The 21403-nt window shown below is 37.7% G+C and overlaps 1 protein-coding gene across 1 annotated transcript in view; it reads right to left on the minus strand.

Moving 5' to 3' along the window:
- Positions 1 to 21403, minus strand: part of Rp1 (RP1 axonemal microtubule associated) — a 137703-nt gene that overhangs the window by 68899 nt on the left and 47401 nt on the right. The window contains exons 5-7 of the mRNA XM_057790865.1: positions 20054 to 20140; positions 11703 to 11835; positions 3020 to 3171 (exon numbers count right to left, since the gene is read on the minus strand). Of these exons, the coding sequence (XP_057646848.1) occupies positions 3020 to 3171; positions 11703 to 11835; positions 20054 to 20140 (372 nt within the window). The remainder of the gene's footprint in view (positions 1 to 3019; positions 3172 to 11702; positions 11836 to 20053; positions 20141 to 21403) is intronic.

Genomic DNA, 21403 nt, shown 5'->3' on the forward strand with positions numbered 1-21403 from the left:
TCACTTCATAGCTCTCCCCTGTGACGTGGTCCATGTTGAAATCAGCCCCCAGCTAACTGTCTGTCTTTAGAGTTGATGGGATCTGAAGTGCAATTAGGAGCATCACAAAGGAGTTAGAGTGTGCGTTCTGAACAGGAATGCAAGCATTTGTCATAGACTCTCTCCTGAGCTTTATAAAGACAGGAAGAGAGACCCTATGACTCCCAGCTTCTCTGAGGAGAAAGGGAACTAGATTGTTTGCATCACTCCAGCTGCTTCTCAAAGACTGACTTCCATCCTGCCTGTTCGGGCATTGACACACTTAGTAATAACTTACTGTTCTGGGGAAGAAAATATAGACGACAGTTAGATATAAACTACATTTTTAAACTCTCCCTGGTGATACAGGACAATAATTCCCTAACAGAGAAATTAAGGCCAGAAGATTTCAAATTCAAGACCAGCCTCCTTGCCTGTATCCTAAACAAAATGAGACCGGGTCTGAAAAAAAATTTAACAAAAATAGGATGGACATTTTATCTAAAGATACAGCAATTGCCTCTCAGGCACAAAGTCACAGATTCAATATTCATTAAATTTAATTGAATTTATTTAATTAAATTTTAATATAAATATTAAGTAACAATAAATAAACAAGAGTTTAGACAGCATGAAGTCTGGGACTGGAAACTTGGGACCAGCAGGATAAGGACCACTTATCTAGGGCTTGAACCAATGCATAAAACCCAGAGACATAAAGAAGCAAGGTGATGTGTTCCAACCAAAATGGCAAAGTAAACCATAAATTAGTCCAACTGGAATGGAGATAAGTAAGTTAGTCAAGAGAGAATTAAAATAAACATCATAAAGATTTTAAGTCAGGAGGAGCCTTAAATAAAGTGAGAATTTCAGTAATGAGGAAGTACAAAGAAAGGTTCAGGTTCATAGGCACAAATAACTTTTTTTTGGGTCATTGTTGAGTTTTTGTGGTTTTCTTTTTGAGATTATAATATAATTACATTTTTTTCCTTCTTTTTCTTCCTTCCAACCCCTTTTAAATACCCCTCCCATATCTCCTTCAAATTTTTAGTCTCTTTCATTCATAATTATTATTGTATGTATATATGTATATGCACATATAATATATATTCTTAAATATAACCTGTTGACTACACATAATGTTCCTTGTATGGATATTTTCAGGGACGATCATTTGGATTGTGCTCTTCTCTGAGGAAGAGCACCTCTCCCATTTCTAGTTAACTCTGGTTGCCTATAGCTTTTTGTGTGGGGTTCAAGCATTGTGGGCTTTCCCCTGTCAAGTTTATTGGTTTCATCCTGATTCAGCTCACCCATGGTGGTCATGTCAGTAAGACATTAAAGGTGTAGCTTCTACGGTTGCGAGGAGACACAATTTAACAGCAAGCTCCTTGACCCTCTGGCTCTTGCAACCTTTCTGCCCCCTTTTCTCCAAAATTCCCTGAGCCTTACATACAAATAACTTCTATGATTCAGCAAAAAAAATAAATAAGTAAAATTAACCCCCCTCAAAACTATTAACAATTCTTTCTATGCAAATAGACAACAAACATATGGGAATTGTTCAGTATCACTAGTTATTAAAGAGATGTAAACGAAAACTAAAATACTCTATAATCCATGACCACAAAAATAACTGTTGCTTAATAAGGAAAATAACTTGGAGCCTCTGAAACTGTCCATCATTGATAAAACTGTAAAATATTATAACCACTAGTGGAAACAATATGGCACTTTCCCAAGTATAAAAAGTAAACTACCATATAGCCCAGTTCCCTATTCAAAATAACTGAAGAAATTATCTCAAGAATATTTATAATTTCTATCTCAAGAATATTTATAATGTATTATTTATAATATTCACAAAGTTGAGGCAACCCATCTATCCATGAGTGAATTTATATAGTGTTGTGATGTATTTAACCAATTTAATATTAATCAGTGTTTAAAAGAAGAAAATCCTATCACATCTGACTTCATAAGTCCAATTTAAAGACCTTGTGCTAAATGAGAAAAAGCTAATCAAAAAAGCTACTGTAATTCAATTTATACGAGGTATTTAAAGTACTAAATTCACATAAACAGAAGAACAGGAAGAGTAAATCGAGGGGTTTTTTACTAAATAATTATAAATGTATAGCTTTAGAAAATAAAAACTTTCTAGAAAACATGTACATGTGACTATAGGTGCTTCTTGGTGTATAGTGGAGTTATATTCCAAAAGAATCCATTGTAAGTTAAAAATGCATTTAATGCACCTAATCTATGTAACTTCAGAGATCAGCAATATGTATACTGAAAAGCCTTTTCTGTTGCTCCCACTGATATGTGGCTGGGTAGGTCCTGTGGTTCATGGCTGTCCCTCAGCTTTGCTTAGTGTCCCACTGTATACCTCCAGGTTACAAAAGCAGAGAAAAAGTGAAAATTTTAAGGCTGATTTCTACTCAGTGCAGGTGACGCTCACCTCCACCTTTTTTTTTCTTATTTGAAATTTTTAGTCAAGCCACCTAGAAGGCGTATCATCTGCATGTTTAAATTTCCTTCCATTACAACAACAGAACACTCAGACCAAAATCAGCCTGTGGAAGAAAGGAGTGCTTGACTTCTACATCCCCATCACCCTCTACCATTGGGGGAAATCCATGCAGGACCTCATGCAGGAGCAGAGGCTTCAATAGTGAAGGCAAGCTGCTCACTGCCTTGCTGTTTTTGTGAACAATTTAGCACCGCCTGCACAGAGGTTACACCACCATAGTGGGTGACCACCCTCACGCCAACCGTTAATCAAGAAAATGTTCCACAGACGTGCACACAGTCAAATCTTCAGTTGGGGTTCCCTCTTGCAGGGCATCTTTAGTTTGTCTCATCTTGGCAAAAAGTAACCAGCATACCACCAGTGACCTGTGGGATTCAAATGCACAGACTGGCCACTGCAGCAAATCCCACATGCTTTTACCACAATCATACTTTTAAAACCAGACAGTGATCTTTGTTTACTTACTTGTCCTCTTAAAAACTTTACAGCGCTCTTTGATCTAGAGAGTTTCCGGGATCCTGTGTCTCCTTTCTCCCCATAGATAGAAACGTAGACATTGGCCACTGTTCCCGCATTCCAGAGCTCACCTGTTGTAATATACACCTCGTATTTGGTCACTGACAATAAAAGAAAATAAATTTAAGTTTTAAGTGCCATGAGTTACTGACATAATTGAAAATCAAGGTTATAAATATGATCCAGAACCCAAACTTTAGGTAAGATGTAACAGAATATGGCACCTAGGTACCACCAGGCCATGCAGCCAAGGATGCTCAACAGAACCATGGGCATTCTGATGTGACCTGCTGAAGAGGCACGTGGGAAGAAGACCAGGTGTTAAAGTAGCACCATGCAACAGGTTGGCATTGTTCTTTCTTCAAAGTTCCCCAGCCTGAACGCCATGCAGAAGAAATTTGGCGAGAGGCGTGAGAGCTTAGACTCAAATTACTCAGAAGTCTTTGATTTTGGTTCCACAAGCAAGGGCTACAGACAAAGGAAAGACATTCTACCCTCCTCCCTATTGCCTAGCCTCTGGAATCCCAGTGCTTCTTCCCAGAAGCCAAGAGCTTACATTTTGAAAGAGAGGAAGCTTCCCTTCAGTTTAGTGGAGCTACATTGCAACAGACTGAGTCATCAACCCCCAATGCCCATTTTACTTTTTCTTCCCTAGACACAGGGAGACTGGAAATACATAGGACAATACAATTAAACCCAAGCTTTTCAGCCACAGAAACAAAAAGATCTGGGAACTAGAAAGGCTTTAAGAACTGAATAGATATTTGAACCACAGTTCACAAAAGACAGATTGGAATTTGTGACCTGAAACTAACCAATGTAGTCAACTGCACTCTAACGCAAAACTACTAACATTCTTTATAAATTTTATTGAGCAGAAACTCATATCTACAGTGTCCAAGATACAGTATGAAATTACTCAAGACAATTAGCAATCATAAAACTCGCAGCTGTCATGTAAAGAGGCTAAAGAGGCACGGCCAGTGAGGTTGCAGCACGAGTGGCTCACAGCTGACGGCTTCCAGGAGACACTGGTATTATTATATAGCAAGGACTTTAGAATACCTATCATACAAACACGTTCACCAATAATTATGAAGGCTCTTAGAACAAAACGAACAAACGAGAAAGTCTCAGCAGCAGAGGAATAGAAATTTTAAAGAAGAGCCACGCAAAATCTTCAGAACTGTCAAAACCTTCCAAAGTGAAATTTTGAATTCACTGAGCAGTCTCATAAGCAGATCAGAAAAGAAGGAGGACATCAGTGAGAAATGCATTGAGAAGCAACCAGAGAAGAACCTGAGGGAGAGGAAAAAAGCTAATGTTCGTGCATGGTGCTCCAGAGACAAGGAGGACTATCGCCAGAGTCCCGAGTGCTCTTCCTCTCCATCTTCCCACCTGAGTTCCATCCTTGGTCTTGAGCATCAGCGACCTTTTCACTGATGCCATATAAGGTAGGTCTTGGAAGGAGGAACTGCTAAGAGCTATATTTATTTTGGAGTGCAGCTACTTTTGCAATCATCCTCTGTCGACTAATAAGGCTTCTCATTAAAGTTATACCTGACAGACATGAGCAGTCTAGTTCTAGATCGCCGCACTAAAGTCACACAGTTCTTTGTTTCCCTAGTACATATAAAGGTTACATTCACAAGTGACCAGGAGGAGTGTCACAAACCGGTAGTTCCAGATAGTCAGGAGAGCGGGGCAGGAAATCAGCTGAACCCTGAACTTCAAGGCCAATCTGGGCAATGTAATATACTTTTAAAGTAAATTCCATTTTTGAATCCTATCTTCATACTAAAATTGTGTTCTGTTAAATAGAATTTAATGGAATTTAGTCTAAAACTGTGTGTGTGATAATTTTTAAAAGCATCATTGGGAAAAATAAAAAGCAAAAAAATCATCAGAACCGTCTCATCTTTCAATCATTCTATATTTTGCCAGTGGGGGGGTCTTGCTTTACATTAATGGTGGCCAAGTCATGGCGGGGTAAATGTGACCATGTCTTAAAACAGAATAATCACACTGACCGATTCTCCTTCTGACAAAGACTTTATAACATTAGTCTTATTGTACATCTCCATCAGAGCTATTGGTTGACCAATAGCATTGTCTTATTGTACATCTCCATCAGAGCTATTGGTTGTGAGCTGAGCAGTGCACACACACACACACACACACACACATTTGCCCATTAAGTTTGTTGATTACGAACATAGTCTGTGGTACCTTAAAACAATTATAATAATAACATCCAAGATCACTGATTACAGATCATAATGAATAAACATGAAAACATTTGGAATATCATGAAAACTCCCAAGCAAATAAGACAGGGAAACACACCAAATGAGCACGGCATTGGAAACATGGCAACTATAAGACAGGCGCAACAGGGTTGTCAAAACCTTCAATTAAAACAAAAAACAACACATCAGGAAAAGAAGACATGCTTGCATTTTATGCTTCAAATTTCCTCAAGAAAATAAAAAGCAACGAAGTAACTCATATTGCTAACCCCTAGAGAAGAAGATAGAAAAGGGAGGTCAGGAAAATGGTGATCTGCCACCTTCTAATTAAGAGTGTTTGTTTTGCACACAAGAATGGAGAGAAGAAATATAAAAGTGAACTGGAGATGTCCTTACCAACTGACATATTATTCACTTAGGAGTCAAATTTAGAAACAAAACACAAAATAGTTGGTTCATTTTTCAAATGTCCATAGGTCATCAGAGAGAGCTCAAAAACAAGCCTAGATCTGCAGCCCCTAGAGAGACCATCATGATGACACCAGACCAGCCAACTTTATGACAACCACAGTAACTAAGCAGATTCTCCTGCGTTCAGCTCAGCTCTAACACCAGAGGACACACACTGAAGCTCGTAGAAATGTACAGTATTTTCCCGTAGCTGAGCTCCTATCCAAGCCTAGCACATACACTGTGACTAAGTTCGGTGTACTCCTGGGTATGCAAGCGTTATTATTCAACATCAACACAATGAAACACATTAGCATAATTAACGACAAGCATCACATAATTATCCCATTAATGTAGGAAATGTTTGTTTTAAATATCTTTTTTGATTAAGAAAAAAAAACTTTGCACATAAGAAAACCCTTCAGCCAAACTGTGGAAGTAGGCCATGTCTGGGTCTGTGACCCTACCAGGGTCTGTGTTGATGTCAGTGACTTCTGCATTTATAATAAGTCTCAAAGAGAATGAAATACTTAAAACTCAGTTCACCCAAGACAACAAAACACTTGTCACTGGAAACTATGAAACATACTTACTTCCTCCAATCTACATTTTTTTGTTCCATTGTTCCTTCTTTCCTTAGTCCCCCTTGCCTTCTATCCCCTTTCCTTGAAATCTCATACCCCATGGTCCCTTCCTAGTTTTCTGGCTTAATGAGATACTCCAATTTATGTACACATGTATCTAAAGATTCAAAGCTAAAATCACTGCAATGTAAGAACCAGCAGAAAGATAGTCCATGCTTATAAATTAATGAATTAATATTATTTAAATGTCTATATGATCCAGGAAAATCTAAAGACATAGTGTAATCAATATAAAAATTCAGCATAAAATTTATTGAAATAAAAAGCATAATAAAATACATTATTATCTAGATTTAATTATCTCTAGATAATTAAACTACCTTGAAGAACAAAATGTTCTCACTACTTCATTTTCTTGATTTTAAAACATGCTACAGAGAAAAAGTAACACAGCATTCTACAAAACGATAGAAATGAATAACAGAGAGCACAGCAGCAGCACTTAAATTCAACATCAAATCATTTCAGCAAGTATGAGAAAACTACACAGGCGAGGATGGCAACTTCCTTACTGAAAGGTGCTGGTGAGCTAGCTATCTACATGAGAAATAATGAGCTAGTCCCTTATATTATACTCAGAGAATAACTCAAAATCAACTGAGGACCTACATACAAGATCCAAGATAATAAAATTCAAAAAAAAAATACAGAGAAAGGGATGGTAGAACAAATTTCACATTGATTTTTCAGGCAAGAGAGCAAAATAATAGGCAACAAAGGCAAAAGCAGAGACATGCACAGGATATTAAACTTAAAATATTCCACACTGTGAAAGAAAAATCAAGAGCATGAATGAGTAAGCCATAAAATCATGAGAAATAATTGCAAATTGTATATTTATTATGGGGATCGTATACAGAAAATAGAAGGAACTGTGAAACTTGACAAAATAACAATAAGACAAAAAATTCATAAGAATGGTCACTAATAATCATGTGACACAGTACAAGGCTGTTTTGAGATCTCTTCTCCCAACACCATTAATTCAAAATTCTTCAAATTAGCCTGCTGTGGGATAATGCTTTTGTACAACTGTAAAGATTTGTCACTCGTATCAGTTTAATAAAATGCTGATTGGTCAGTAGCCAGAAAGGAATTGTAGGCAGGAGCACCAGACTAAGAATTCTGGAAAGAAGAAAAACAGAGACACAGTCAGCAACCACATGAAGAAGAAGTAAGATGAATTTTTCACTGAGAAAAGGTACCAAGCCTCGGGGCAAAACATAGACAAGAATTATTGATTAATTTAAGTTGCAAGAGGAAGTTAATAATAAGCCTGCATCTCCTTTAACAGAAGCTTTCTGACTCAACTTTAGCTGCAAGAACCTTGAAGTTCTTTTAAGAGGCCCTGCCACCAAACATGGTGTTTATGAGCATCCGGCACCGTGCTTCTGGGCAGTGTCAGGGTCATTGAAACCCCACAGAGTTGTGGCAAAAAAAAACATGTCTGCCACCAGTACATCCTACATGAAGCTAGACTCTCAGAAAGCTAAGGACCTGAATAATCACACAGAAACTATATTAATTACAACACTCTTAGATAATGGCTCAGGCATATTCCTAGCTAGCTTTTACATCTTAAATTAACCCATTTCCATTAATCTATGTATCACCATGAGTCTGTGGTTTACTGGTAATGTTCTGCCATGTTTCTCCTTTGGTGACTACATGGCATCTCCTCTACTCTGCCTTATCTATCTATCTATCTATCTATCTATCTATCTATCTATCTATCTATCATCTATCTATGTCTGTTTGGACTTCCCACTCTGCTAATCCCTTGACTGAAACAGCTTTACTCATCAACCAAGAAAAGGAACACATATACTTAAGGACATCCCACATCAAAAAAAAAAAAAAAAAAAAACAACGAAAGAAAAAAAAAGAGAGGGAGACACAAATACACACACACACACACACACACAGAGTGGGGTATGGAGGAAGGAAGGCAGATAAATACAAATAAACAGAAAAGGCCTCAAATAGTCAGAATAATCACAAAAAGCGATTGGATATATAATAGTAACTGATTATAAATTGTGTTGCTCTGTCTCAAAAAACAAAAAAAAACACTCCAAAATCAGAATAACAAAAGCAGCATGGTACTGGCACAAAAATCAATGTTTAGACCAAAAGAACGAAACAGAACAGAAGAGTGGAAACAAAGAATAAATTCATGGAGCTACAGCCATCAGCTGCTGCTGAGAAAACTATATACACATATGCAGAAAGGTTAAACTAGCTCTTCATCTTTCTATTCCAAATTGATTAAGGTAAAACTGTAAACTTTGAAACTACTAGATGAGAATACAGATAAATAATATGTTAATATGTAGGCATAAGTTGGTTTGAGCTCAGATCCTCCATGTCCTATGTCTGTTGTATATAGTAAGACACGGCAACAGGGTCTCACCTTGAAGTTCTAATAATTGTGGCAACAATGCCAGCTTGTACCCTTTGGGGTTTTCTTGGCCCCTCTTGGCCAAGGATTCAAAAGAATGTCTCCAGATCTGGCAACAGAATTTTAGTTAGATAGTCTATGGCTCTCATGAGGTAATATTATTTTGAGTTTATAAAATAATGTTCCCCTGTAGTTTTTTTTTTTTTTTTTTTTTGATTTTTCGAGACAGGGTTTCTCTGTGGTTTTGGAGCCTGTCCTGGAAAGACAAACACCTTTAAAGTTATTTATCCCCCGTCCTCCTTTTTGCTGTATATTATGCTCCAACTCTCCTCTCCACTTAGGTCTGCTCCTCCTCCTGTTTTCTCCCCTTTCCCTCTATAGCACCCATGTCCTCCTAAGCCCCTCGTCGAATGTCCTGCATCCCTTTCTCGTAAGTCCCTTCTACTATCTTGCTTCTGTAGTCACTTCAGGTTACACGCTCAATCTAAATATCCATAACTAGGATCCACAAATGATACTGAAGCTTTTGTCTTTCTGAGTCTCGATGGCCTCACTCGGTATAATTTTTTTTCTAATTCAAGCTAATTCAATCCATATATCTGCAAATTTCGTGACTTAATTTTTCTATATAACTAAATAGAATTCCATTGTGCATATGCACTTTTTTATTATCCATTCGTCAGTTAAAGGATGTCTAGGCTGTGTCCCTTTCCTGGCTATTGTGAATAGAACTGCAAAGAAAATGTCTAAGCAAGAGTTCTGTAGTAGGATATGAGTCTTTTGATAAATGTGAAGGAGTGTTATATGTGGGTCAGATGGTAGGTCTATTTTTACCTTTTGAATTTTCGCTATACGTATTCCCGTAGCACCTATACTAGGGTATAATAATCCTTTCCCTGTATTGATATGGGATTCCTCTCTGTATGCTGTGAATGTGCTTTGTTACTATTGGTTAATAAAGAAGCTTCTTTGGGTCTCTGGCAGGGCAGAATAGAGCAAGGTGGAAATTCCAAGCAGAGATAGAGGAGAAAAGAGGGCGGAGTCAAGGAGATGCCATGTAGCCTCCAAAGGAGGTAGATGCCTAGGAAACTTACCAGTAAACCACGAGCCTCATGGTAAAATATAAAATAATAGAAATGTATTAATTCAAGGTGTAAGAGCTAGCTAAGAATGTGCTAGAGTCATTAGCCAAACAGTATTGTAATTAATATAGTTTCTGTGTTCTTGGGGACTGCAGGCCACCAGACCCTGAATTTTTTTGTAAACAACTTGTTTTCCTCTGCTCTGAGAAGCCTGCAGCTGCCCGGAGCAGGAGACCCTGATGGCAGGGGAGTGGTTTCTGGTGGCTTGCAGCTGAATGATCCTGATAGCGGGGGAGTGGCCAAAGCATTATATAAGTTGCCCCTGAGCACAATAAAGCGGGCATTCTTGTTTCAAGGATGCCCTGTGTCTCTGTGTGTCTTTATGTGTTTAAATCCCCTGGCCCTTGCCCAACTGGCGAATGCAAAACTTCTCATAGTGCATGCACCACACTACAGGTGTAGTACCGTAGTACACATAGTAGCCCGGATGCTACACTGTGTAATTATTTGGGGTCTGGGCGGCCAGGAAACAAGCAAGCAGCCACCATCTACACTGTATCTGCCTTTGTTGTCCGTTGTTTTATGGGTTTTAGCAATTCTGACTGTGGTAAGATTACAGAGTATTTTAATTTGTATGTCCTTGTTTACTAAAGACATTAAGCACATTAAAGATGTTTGTTAGCCATTTTTATTTGTTCTTATGAATACTCATAACTTTTTTAGTTAGGTGGCTTGTTTCCTTGATTCTTTTCTTAACTTTTCTTTTATAGTCTGAATTTTAATTCTCTCTCAAATGTATGGCTGGAAATGATTCTCTATTATTTTGAAGGCTCCATTTTTACTCAGCTTATAATTTCCTTTGCTTTATAGATTAATGGATTTTCTTAATCAATGTTACTTAAAATGGGAAGAGCCTCATAAAGGAGATCAACAGGAAAACTTTGTTCTTCTCCTGTTTGCCTTAGCACTTCCCTGGCAAGTTCAACCACCCTGTTGATGGGTTCAACTACGCTATACTCTTATTGCTGCCTCTGCTGCTACATTGTTTCATTAATAATAGAATATAATTTCTGTAGGCCTCCAGCATAGACTGAACACCAGTGCCTGTTTAGAAATCCTCAGGCCTACAGTGCCAGGGAGGTACAGCTGAAGCATCCAGCCTGGTAGATTAAGAGAGTTACCTGTTCTTGGTCTCTCCAGTGTGAAGGCAGTCACTACTGAACACCAAGACTATACTAGGTATATTACTGGGGATAGGCTGTGCGAGGCGGGAGGACTAACCCACTATTCTACTCACTTAGTTCTATTCCTGTATACCAGCAGTTCTTAGCCTGTGAATCACAACCCCCTTAGAAAGTCTCCATCTCCAAAAATATTTACATCATAATTTGTAACAGTAGCAAAATTACAGTTATGAAGTAGTAACAAAATAATTTTATAGTCAGGGGTCACCATAATATGAGAAACTGTATTAAAGGGTCACAATATTAAGAAAGCTGAGAACCGCTGCTCTAGAAAATGTTGACTATTATCTTCTATTAATTAATCTTATTTTCATTAAGTCGCATTTCAGTCGACCTTCCAATAGGACTAACTGCAATAAGAACATATTACTGAACACTGATGTATAAAACAATTTAATAACATTTGCATGCATTTTTCATAAGAGCGACAATAATTGATTTAAACATTAACCATATTAATCACTCATTCAATCACTTATTCAACATGAATTTATTGAGTTCCTTGTTCCATATTTGAGCAAGTTGCTTTTATCTGCCGTACCTGAAGTTCACTCCTCCTTACCTGGAAGGATAGGTTGTCCTTTACTTAAAATTGGGAATTCTCGGCAGATTTCGCCATCCTCCTCTTCTTGTGCCAGCCATCGTTGAACAGGAATATGAAACTTTTCTCCAGAATTTGTATTTTGCAATTCAATCTGTAAGAGCAAAAAAAAAAAAGTATCAAATAATAAGGTGGATTTTGTCCACGTCTGATGCTTAGGTCATAGTTCAAACTTACAAACTACAGAGTTTTGAATAAAATGGTAATAGCCCACTATCTGGAATCTTATTTAGTGAAAACAACAAACTATGCAAGGTTTTTTTATATACTTAGAATAAGTATCTGAATAAAGAATGTGTCTTGGAGCAGTTGTGTCTTGGGAGGTGGAGCAACTCAGAGGTGGATATAAGTTTACCATGCACAAAGTCCTAGTTCAATCCCACCAGCTCCCCTCCTGCAACAGGGAAGTTCTCCTTTCTCCACGGACTCTCAGGCAGGAGAGCTCTTTTAATGAGAATGTATTTGTGTTAGAGAGAAATGAAAGAACATTTCACTCTGTTGTATTTTTCACTATGATATTACATAACCTTTTCAAATCATTTAACAAGTGTCACAGCACACTAACTTCGTAATTAATATAATATTAGCTATTAGCTAGTAACTAAATTAGATGGAAAATGGATTTGTGATAAACTTTTATAAACTTATTCAACAAAATAAAAATGTTATGTAACTAAGTATCAACTTTATATTCTTCTTTGAAGGTCTAAAAGGCAAAAAGAAGAATATTATCTTATGCAGGGAGTAATTTTGAACTAGCCACTACTTTTCACAAAGCAAACTTAATTTTCCATCCTGCTTTGAGAATCTTTATGACTTTAAGGTAAAGGTTATGGCATTACTAACATTACTCATCCCTAATAACACAGTAAAAATTGCTTTAGGTAATTATTCACCTTCCATGAATTTTTCAATATATTCTCTCATATTATAAAACTGCAAAAAAGAAAATTTACCAAGTGTGTTAGGTACTTTTCTATTGCTCTGATAAAACACCACGACCAAGATCACCTAAAAAAGAAAGTGTTTAATTGGCTTATGGTTTTAGAGGGTAAGAGTCCATGATGGCAGAGCAAAGGAATGGTGGAGGAACAACTGGGAGCCGATATCTTGAGCCACAAGCAGGAGCCAGAGAGGGGTACACTGGAAATGGCAGCATTATTGGAAACCTCAAAGCATATCCCCAGTGACACACCTCTTCTAACAAGGCCAGAACTCCCAATCCTTCCCAACAGTTTCGCCACATTGAGAATCAAGTATTCAAACACAGGAAGCTATGAGGACTATTTCTGTGCAAACCACCACATACCACTATCTGGCATCCATAGGCTCCTGGGTATATTATAAGGCAAAATGTATTCAGTTCAACTTCAAACATCTCTATAGTCTTTCATAGTCTTTTTCTACAGAATTATTTAAATTATTCATGTATAAATAAATACATACATCAATTCAAGTAAAATAGACTAATTACAAACATTTTCTAATACATGATTAGTCATTGTACTGGCTGGTGTTTTGTGGGTCAACTTGACACAAGCTAGAGTCATCAGGGAGGAAGGAGCCTCTGTTGAGAAAATGTCTCTATGAGATCCAGCTGGGAGGCATTTTCTCAATTAGTGATCAGTGTGGGAGGTCCCAGCCGTGGTGGGTAGTGCCATCCCCGGGGTGATGATGGTGCTAGGCTCTATAAAAAGGCAGGCTGAGCAAGACAAGAGAAGCAAATCAGTAAGCAGCATGCCTCCTGGACTCTGCCTCAGCTCCTGCCTCCAGGATTGTGCCATCTTTGAGCTGCTATCCTGGCTTCTTTCAGTGATATATACTAATGCTAAACTCTGAGCCTAATAAACCTTTTCCTCCCCAACCTGCCTTTTGGTCATGGTGTTTCATCACAGCAATAGAAACCCTAATTAAGACAATCACCAAAGACTTAAAGGCACCTGCAGCAGACACTAAAAGCTTTATTAATGATAAGTTCTAGCCTTGTCTCTCATCATTTCACTCCTAGTTGCTAACACACAATCTACCAACTTTAGCATTCAGAATCGTTTTCCATTGTTTTGACATGTTTCCAAGCAATTTAACTCTCTTGGTTGAAATGCTGTATAAACTGGACTTATAAACCACCTTTCAGAACATTAGTTCATGCATGAGGTACATCCCTTTGTCAACAAAACGAATATTTTGTCGATATTGTTAAATGAAAATTTGTTCCAGTTGTATTTTGTCTATAAGACATTCATTTCAAATAGAATTATGTCTGTAACTTTTAAATAGGCTTCATCGGAGTTCTTCATAATGTGTATCATTGCACCTTATTCTCGTTTATTCCCTTTGTCCCACATTCCTCCAGCTGGTTTCTTTCTGCCTATGGCCCAATAGTTCCAACTGTGCTTACCCTCCTCTTTTACTGATAATTTTTGCATAATATATTCTGATCGTACTTCCTTCTCCCCCGACTTCTCCCAGGTCCTCACTATATCACTAAGTCCCTACATCTACAGTCTTTCTTTTTCTCCCTCTCTGTAAAAAGCAAACAGGCAAAAAAAAAAAATTCTAAAAACTAAATAAAAAAAGAAAGAAAGAAACACAAACCAATATCCCCCAAAACCCACAAACTCACAATATTGGCAACCAAAAAAACAATAAGGCAAAAATACCAAAACAAAGCAACATAAAATAAGTCTATAAAAGTTTTAAAAACATACATATTGAGTTTATTTTATGTTGGCTGTCTACATAGAACCTACCCTTAAGTATGGTAAATGTATTCAGTGGTACTCCATTAGAGGAAACTAATTGTTTGCAAGTGTCAATAGCAGATAGCTTTGGGATTAGGAATGGGAGATCGTGTCTACTTCACCCTGTCAGCATCGGAACTCTGTCTGACTTGAACCCGTGAGGTCTCTGTGCACGCTGCCACAGTCTGTGAGTTCATATGTACCTGGAAGACACTGTTTCATTGGAGTCTTCCATCCTCTCTGCCTCTTACAATCTTTTCTCCTCTTCTGCACAGTTCTCGAGCCCTAACGGGAGAAGTTTGATGAAGAGATCCCCTACAAAACAGACTGTTCCAAAATCTCTCACTCTCTGTATGTTGCCCAGTGTGAGTCTCTGTTAGTTCCCATCTACTAAAAGAAGAAATATGATCAATAGGTAAAGCAGAATGCCAATAGGAGTCCTTAAGCAGAAACAGTATTCGCCTTTCCCTAAGCCTATGGGATATCCAGTTTCAAGTTCTAGGCTACCCAAGCAGTGTCAGACTTGCATTCTATCTTGTGGATCAGGACTTGAATCCAATCAGAAGACTACTTGTGCAAAATCTGTGCCGCTATTGAAGCAACTTATCATTCAGGCAGGTCATCTTTACAGGTGCAAGGATTTGTAAAGAGGCTGATGGCTACCTTTCTCCTCTTGTGTCCTGCATAATGCCTTCAGTATCATGGCCACTAGTAAGTAGAGGTGAGAGCTCTCATTATGAACACCTTGACTTCACCAATTAAGTGAGATATGTAAGTGTTGTCTTAAGCAATAGGGCCTTATCACTTTGTGAGGAGAAACCAATACCCTTGGCAACAGCCTAAGATGTTTGGGGATGGCCCCATTGTCCAGTGATTCAAGTAGATGTAAGCTATGCCTAAGAAATGATGGAAAAAATTAGTTAAGGCATTATCTCCCCCATTATTTGGTAACTCCATTTAGATTGCTTTAATTATGTATATGGTTTAGGAAGATTCTACATTGGTAGGTTGCCACATGACACTCAAACGGTTCTTAATGTTAGTTATCTTTCCTCATCCTCCCTCCCCTACTCCTCTTTTCCATTCCCCTCCCTGATTCAGTCTTCCAGTTCTAACCTTTCCATAACTTTATATTCTATTTCATCTTTCTTGGGAGATCATTCTTTCCCTCAATATTTTGTTCTATAACTAAACTATGCAGTTATCCAGATTGTAGTACACATATTAAAAGTTTAAAAACTAACATCCATATAGAAGAGAAAACATAATATTTGCCTTTTTGGATCCAGGTCAACTCACTCAGGGTGATTTTTCTTCTATCCCAAACAATGAATCTCTTAATTTCTTATTTTTTAACAGCTGAATAATCTTCTGTTGTGTAAATGGACCTCCTTTTCATGTGTAAATGCACCAGCTGATGGACATCTAGGCTGTTTCCAATTTCTAGCTATTACTAATACAACAGTAATGAGCATAGATGAGCAAGTGTCTCTGTAATGCAATGCAGTGTTATTTGGGTATAGGCTATACATAGCATTTGTGGAAGAAGCTATTTTCTAGTTTGTATTTTTGGTTTCTTTGTCAAAAAAGTTGTCCATAGGTGTATAGATTTTTTTCTGCATCTTCAATTTCATTCCATTAATCAACATGTCTGTCTTTATACCAATACCATTCTGGGTTTATTACTATATCTCTGTAATACAACTTGAAATCAGTATGGGTGATACGTTCAGCAGTGGTTTTATTATTCACTATTTTGGATTTTGTGTTCCCATAGCCATCCAAAAGGATAAAAATTGTCCATTTGATTTCTGTGAAAAATGTTTTGGAATTTTGATGGAGATTTATTGAATTTGCTTTTATAGAATGATCACTTTCTCTACATTAATTCTACTGCTCCACAAGTATGGGAATTTTTATATCATCTGGTATCTCCTATTTCTTCTTCAATATCTTATATTTTTATTATGTAAGTCTTGAATTTGCTTGGTTAGAGATATTCTGAGCTATTTTTGAGATTATTGTGAAAAGTATTGCTTCCTTGATTGCTATCTCGGCTTGTTTAATCATTTTTACACAGGAAGGCTATTGTATTTGTGTGTTAATGTAATATCCTGCTACTGTACTGAAAGTCTTTATCAACTGTAGAAGTTCCCTGCTAGAGTCTCCAGGGTCTTTTATGTATAAACACTATCATCTAAAAATGAAGATACTTTGACTATATTCCTGTTTGTATTCCTTGGTGTCCTTCAGTTGTCTTGTGGCTCTATTAAGATTTCAAAGACTAAATTGAATGGGTATGAAATCAATGGGCATCCTTGTCTTGTCCTGAGTTTCTCTCTATTAGACGCTGACTGTGGGTTGCTGTATATCACCATTATTATGGTGAGGTATGTCCCTTGTATCTCTAGTCTCTTTGGGACTTTCATCATGTTGTTAAAAAGAAGTGTTGGTTTTTAATAGCCTTTTTGATATCTAATGAGATTATCAATTGGATTTTGTCTTTCATATGGTTTATGTGGTGCATTACATTTATGGATTTTCATATATTGCATCATCCATGACTCTCTGAAATAAAATCAACTTTTTGATGTGTTCTTGAATTCAATTTGCAAGTATTTTGTTGAAAATTTTTTCATTTTGCTCATAAAGTGAATTAGTCTGTAATTTTTTTTTGGATTATATACCAATGTAATTTCAACCTCGTAAAAAGAATCAGAAAATGCTCCTTCAGTTTCAACTTTGCAGAATATGAGGAGTATTTGTGGTAATCTGTTGGAAGTCTGAATCCATCTGGCCCTGGGCTTGCTTGCTTGCTTGACTTTTATTTCTTGGTTCGGAGACTTTTAATTACAACTTCTGTTTAATCATTTGTACAATTATATTTATAAAGGAACAACATTTTTTTTTTCAAAAAGAGTGACAGCCACCCTGATTCACCCTCAGATAATTCACCCTCACTAAGTCCACACCTCCTCTTTGAGACCTGAACCTCATCAGGGCTGGACTCAAACAAATTTTGTACCTACATTTTCAATGTTAAAGAGCTTGGATTACTCTTCCATAAGCGTTCCTGCCCAGAATGCACTTTGTTCTCCTAGGGTGGTTCCTTGCTTTATATGCAGCTTTCCTTGGCAAATATATTATGTCTCTGGCCCTTCTAATATTTTGGGTTCTCTGGTGAAATCCAGACTGCACTTCAATAGTTTCATACAATAGCCCTTCAGGGCTTCTTGCCCTTTTAGAGCCTTCGTGCAGACTAGTCTGCCGCACATTCCTTGGCCTCAGCAACTCTCCTTAACTGCAGAGGAAGATTCCACAAACCCTTTGCTCATGTATCTTTAATGACTCAAACTCTAGAACCAGGTTTGGTAGCCTCCTTGCAATGGATCCTGGTTTTCTTTAAATTTATAGTCCCGATACATAAATACCTGAGGCTCACACAGGCCCTTCAACTGGCCATAACAACTGCCCGGGCTTTCTGACGTTCCAAATCTGAGAAGCCCTGATCTCTGTTTCAGATGCTGTCAGGAGGTTCACTGGACCCCTGGGCCTGTCTGATCATAAATCACCCAGACCATTTCCAAGGTGCAATCAAGTAGAGCATTGTGTGTTGACTGTACCTATGTCCCTTGTGGCATGGGGCCATCAAGCCCAGACATCACTCCAGCTGGCCTCCTGTATCTAGCCACAGACTCATGAGGGGCCTGAGCTCCCTTGGCCTGACCACGACCATCTCTCACTGGGAGCCTTAGGTAGACATAACCATATCAGGGTGATCTAACTCTTTCCTCCTGGACACTGGGGCTACCTATTTAATCCCGATGGAATTCTAAAGACCCACATTTTCTTGTTCCCCTATTGTCGTGGTAGGGTTACACCTTTACCAGCCTCATCAAACCCACTCTCTCTCCATAGCCTCAGAGAACTGTAATCTTTTCAGAGAGAATCTTCTGCACCCTTTGGGCTGCCCACCACTTGGGCATACTCCCCTCACCAGCCTTCAAGGCCCGCCACATGTGCAATTCTACTTTCTAGAACACTTGTACTTCTCCAGCTGTTTCCTCTTCTACCTGTTCTAACTTGCCTCTCCCCTTCTACTAGATAAGTGTCACCACAGGGCTCACAGCTTTGTTTACTTTTACTACAAAAGTCACATAGGTGGGCCAAGATACCTTTTCCTTCATAGGTGCAGGTATAGCCTGGCTTCAGACAGCCTGGATACTGTTCCCTTCTTATCCGTAGTTACAGTGTAGCTTCCAATAGCCAGGATACCTTTCCCTTCAGAACTGGAAGTATAGCCTGGCTTCGGAAATCTAGGATACCTTTCACTTCAGAGCTGCAGGACTTACAGGTATAACCTGGCTTCTGACAGCCAAGATAACTTTGGCTCCAGATCTGTAACACTTACATTTTGGTGCCAAAACTCGGAAGTCACTACCTCTTTAGCTATTTACCATCGGTTTTTCCTCTTAGTTCATTCAAGATCTCCAAAAGGTGGCTCAGACCACCCTTATCCTCAATGACCAAAAAGACTGACTGGGGCACCATAAGTCCTACAAAAGCAGCAAGGATTAGATTCACTAACAACAAATAGCGATGGTCTTTTTCTCTTCCTCAGGAAGGAATGTTGCTTCTATGTCAACTAGTTAGGTACAGTAAAAGACAAGTTCTGACATCTCCAGATGGATCTCCAAAAATGTAATAAACAGTCCAATTTCTTTGGCTAGATGCTCATTTACAATCCCTGTGGAATTAGATGCTGCCCTTCTTCATCCTCTTCCTCCTGCTTTTATCACTCCTACTAGTTGCGACCTGCCTTATAAACTTCTTATCTAGATTTTTTTCAACAACAGATTCAAAAGATCTTTAACCAGACTTTTAAGCAGCTGTTATTACAGGATTACCAGCCCCTATTTACAGAGCCAGAGGAGAGTGGATCCTGATTATATCCTGATTGTGAAGATCAAGTGAAGATCGTGAGACTGTAAAGATTGACACTCTGATTCAACAGGAAGCAGTTTAATGACATCGCCCCATTTTCCATGACCTGATTGTCTATAAATAATAAACAAAAAAGACAGAATGTAAACCACTCGAGTCACACGAGTAGCAAGATCCCTCTACCAAGGACCTCTAATTGCCAGGTTCTACCCAAAGAATACTCTAACTGCCCTGACTGATGGAGCCTGCCCCCATCCTACAGAATAAGAAACCCACTTCTGGAAATGAAACCCTACTACTCTCCACCCCGAAAAACTCCACTCTGGAAAGTTCCACCTTTTTCCCAACAAATTGTATGTAAGCCCTGTAATCTTTCTCAGGTTTTGCTGTTTCTCTACTGAGCGGAGACAGCCACTCTCCTTCCAATAAATCCCTTGTTGTGCTGTGTGACGTTATGGTATTCCTTGGCTCCTAGCTGTCAGGATACCTTTCTAACAAAGCGATAATACTTACACTAGTGATTCCATCAATTCCTATAGCACCTACTAAATGTCTCCCTGAAGCATGATTTCAGGAGAAAATTTGTAGAAAAATTTGTGTAAAATGGGAATGAGAAGATATCCTTACCCCCTTACAGTGCCAAGACGGGGAGCATCCAGAATTAGTGTGGCCAATACGAATCTTAAATGGTTTTCCTATATCCCCAATTGTGATCTACAATGAGTCAAGAAAACATGTTTTAGTTATACTTTGTAACACAACTCAGACAAGAACATTGCATTCTGATAAAGGGATCCAATTCATAAAGACATCAGAATGACAAATACGTATACCAGCCTCAGAGCCCTGAAACACACCAAATGTGGTGCTATAGCTTGAACCCAGGGCCCCACATATGCTGAGAACATTGCTGTGTCACTAAGTTGTACACCCATCCCAAGGAGGAAAAACTTAAAATGATTGTGTAATGAAACACACAGTCCACTATAATAAACTGTAGAAACATGGCTTAAATGACAGAAAAAAATAAACAGAATCAGAAGGAAGAAGATCTCACCAACATGGCCTAATATCTATCCAACATTCATTCAACAACAAATATATAATCTCCCCAAGTATGCACAGAACATTCCTTAGTATAAATGATGTGTTAAAAATACTAGTGTTTGAAATTTTAAAGATTATGATTGGGTATGGTGGTACACACCTTTAACTCCAGCACACAGAAAGGAAAGGGTTGCAAGTTTGAGGTCTGCTTGGTCTTATGAAGTAAATTGAAAGTCCATACTATAAAGTAATACACTGACAAAGATGTGGAGGAAGGATATTTTAATACAAACAAATATAGATATAGATATTATGTATAATATATAGTATCTAAATACAGTGAAATAAAACTAGAGATAAATATTAGAAGGAAAACTGGGAAATTTATATGTAAATTAAAGAGCATATTCTCAGTGAGTTGGTCATACAAGAAATTCCACAGTAACTATAAAATACATGAGGATAAACTAAACCAAAACACAACATATAGAAAGTTGTGTAAGTAAGCTATGAATGATATTCATAACTGTAATCACATATGTAAAAAGTAAAAACACCATAAATGTATAGTCCAACTTTCAACATTAAAAGAAAGTTCAGAGTAAATGAAACCCTAAACTGGCTGAGTGAAAAGAATGATAAAAATTAAAGTGATAAATAGATATTAGAAAATAAAATAACTCATCAAGCAAAGGCAGTTTTTTCAGAGAAATTATTAACAGAAATTACAGTTCTTTGACTACTCTGTTAAGAAAAGAAAAAGATTTAAATTGGTAAAACCAGAAATTTAATATAAGATGTTATGTAAAAACTTCACAAAAATAAAAAGGGTTAAAAAGTCTAGCATATAGTCATAGAAATATAATGTATAATGTTAATAAATTAAGTTTACTAGGAATTAAATTTATTAAAAACTAAATTTACTAGAAA

The sequence above is a fragment of the Chionomys nivalis genome, chromosome 16 (genome assembly GCF_950005125.1).
Source record: "Chionomys nivalis chromosome 16, mChiNiv1.1, whole genome shotgun sequence".
NCBI classification, from domain to species: Eukaryota; Metazoa; Chordata; class Mammalia; order Rodentia; family Cricetidae; genus Chionomys; species Chionomys nivalis.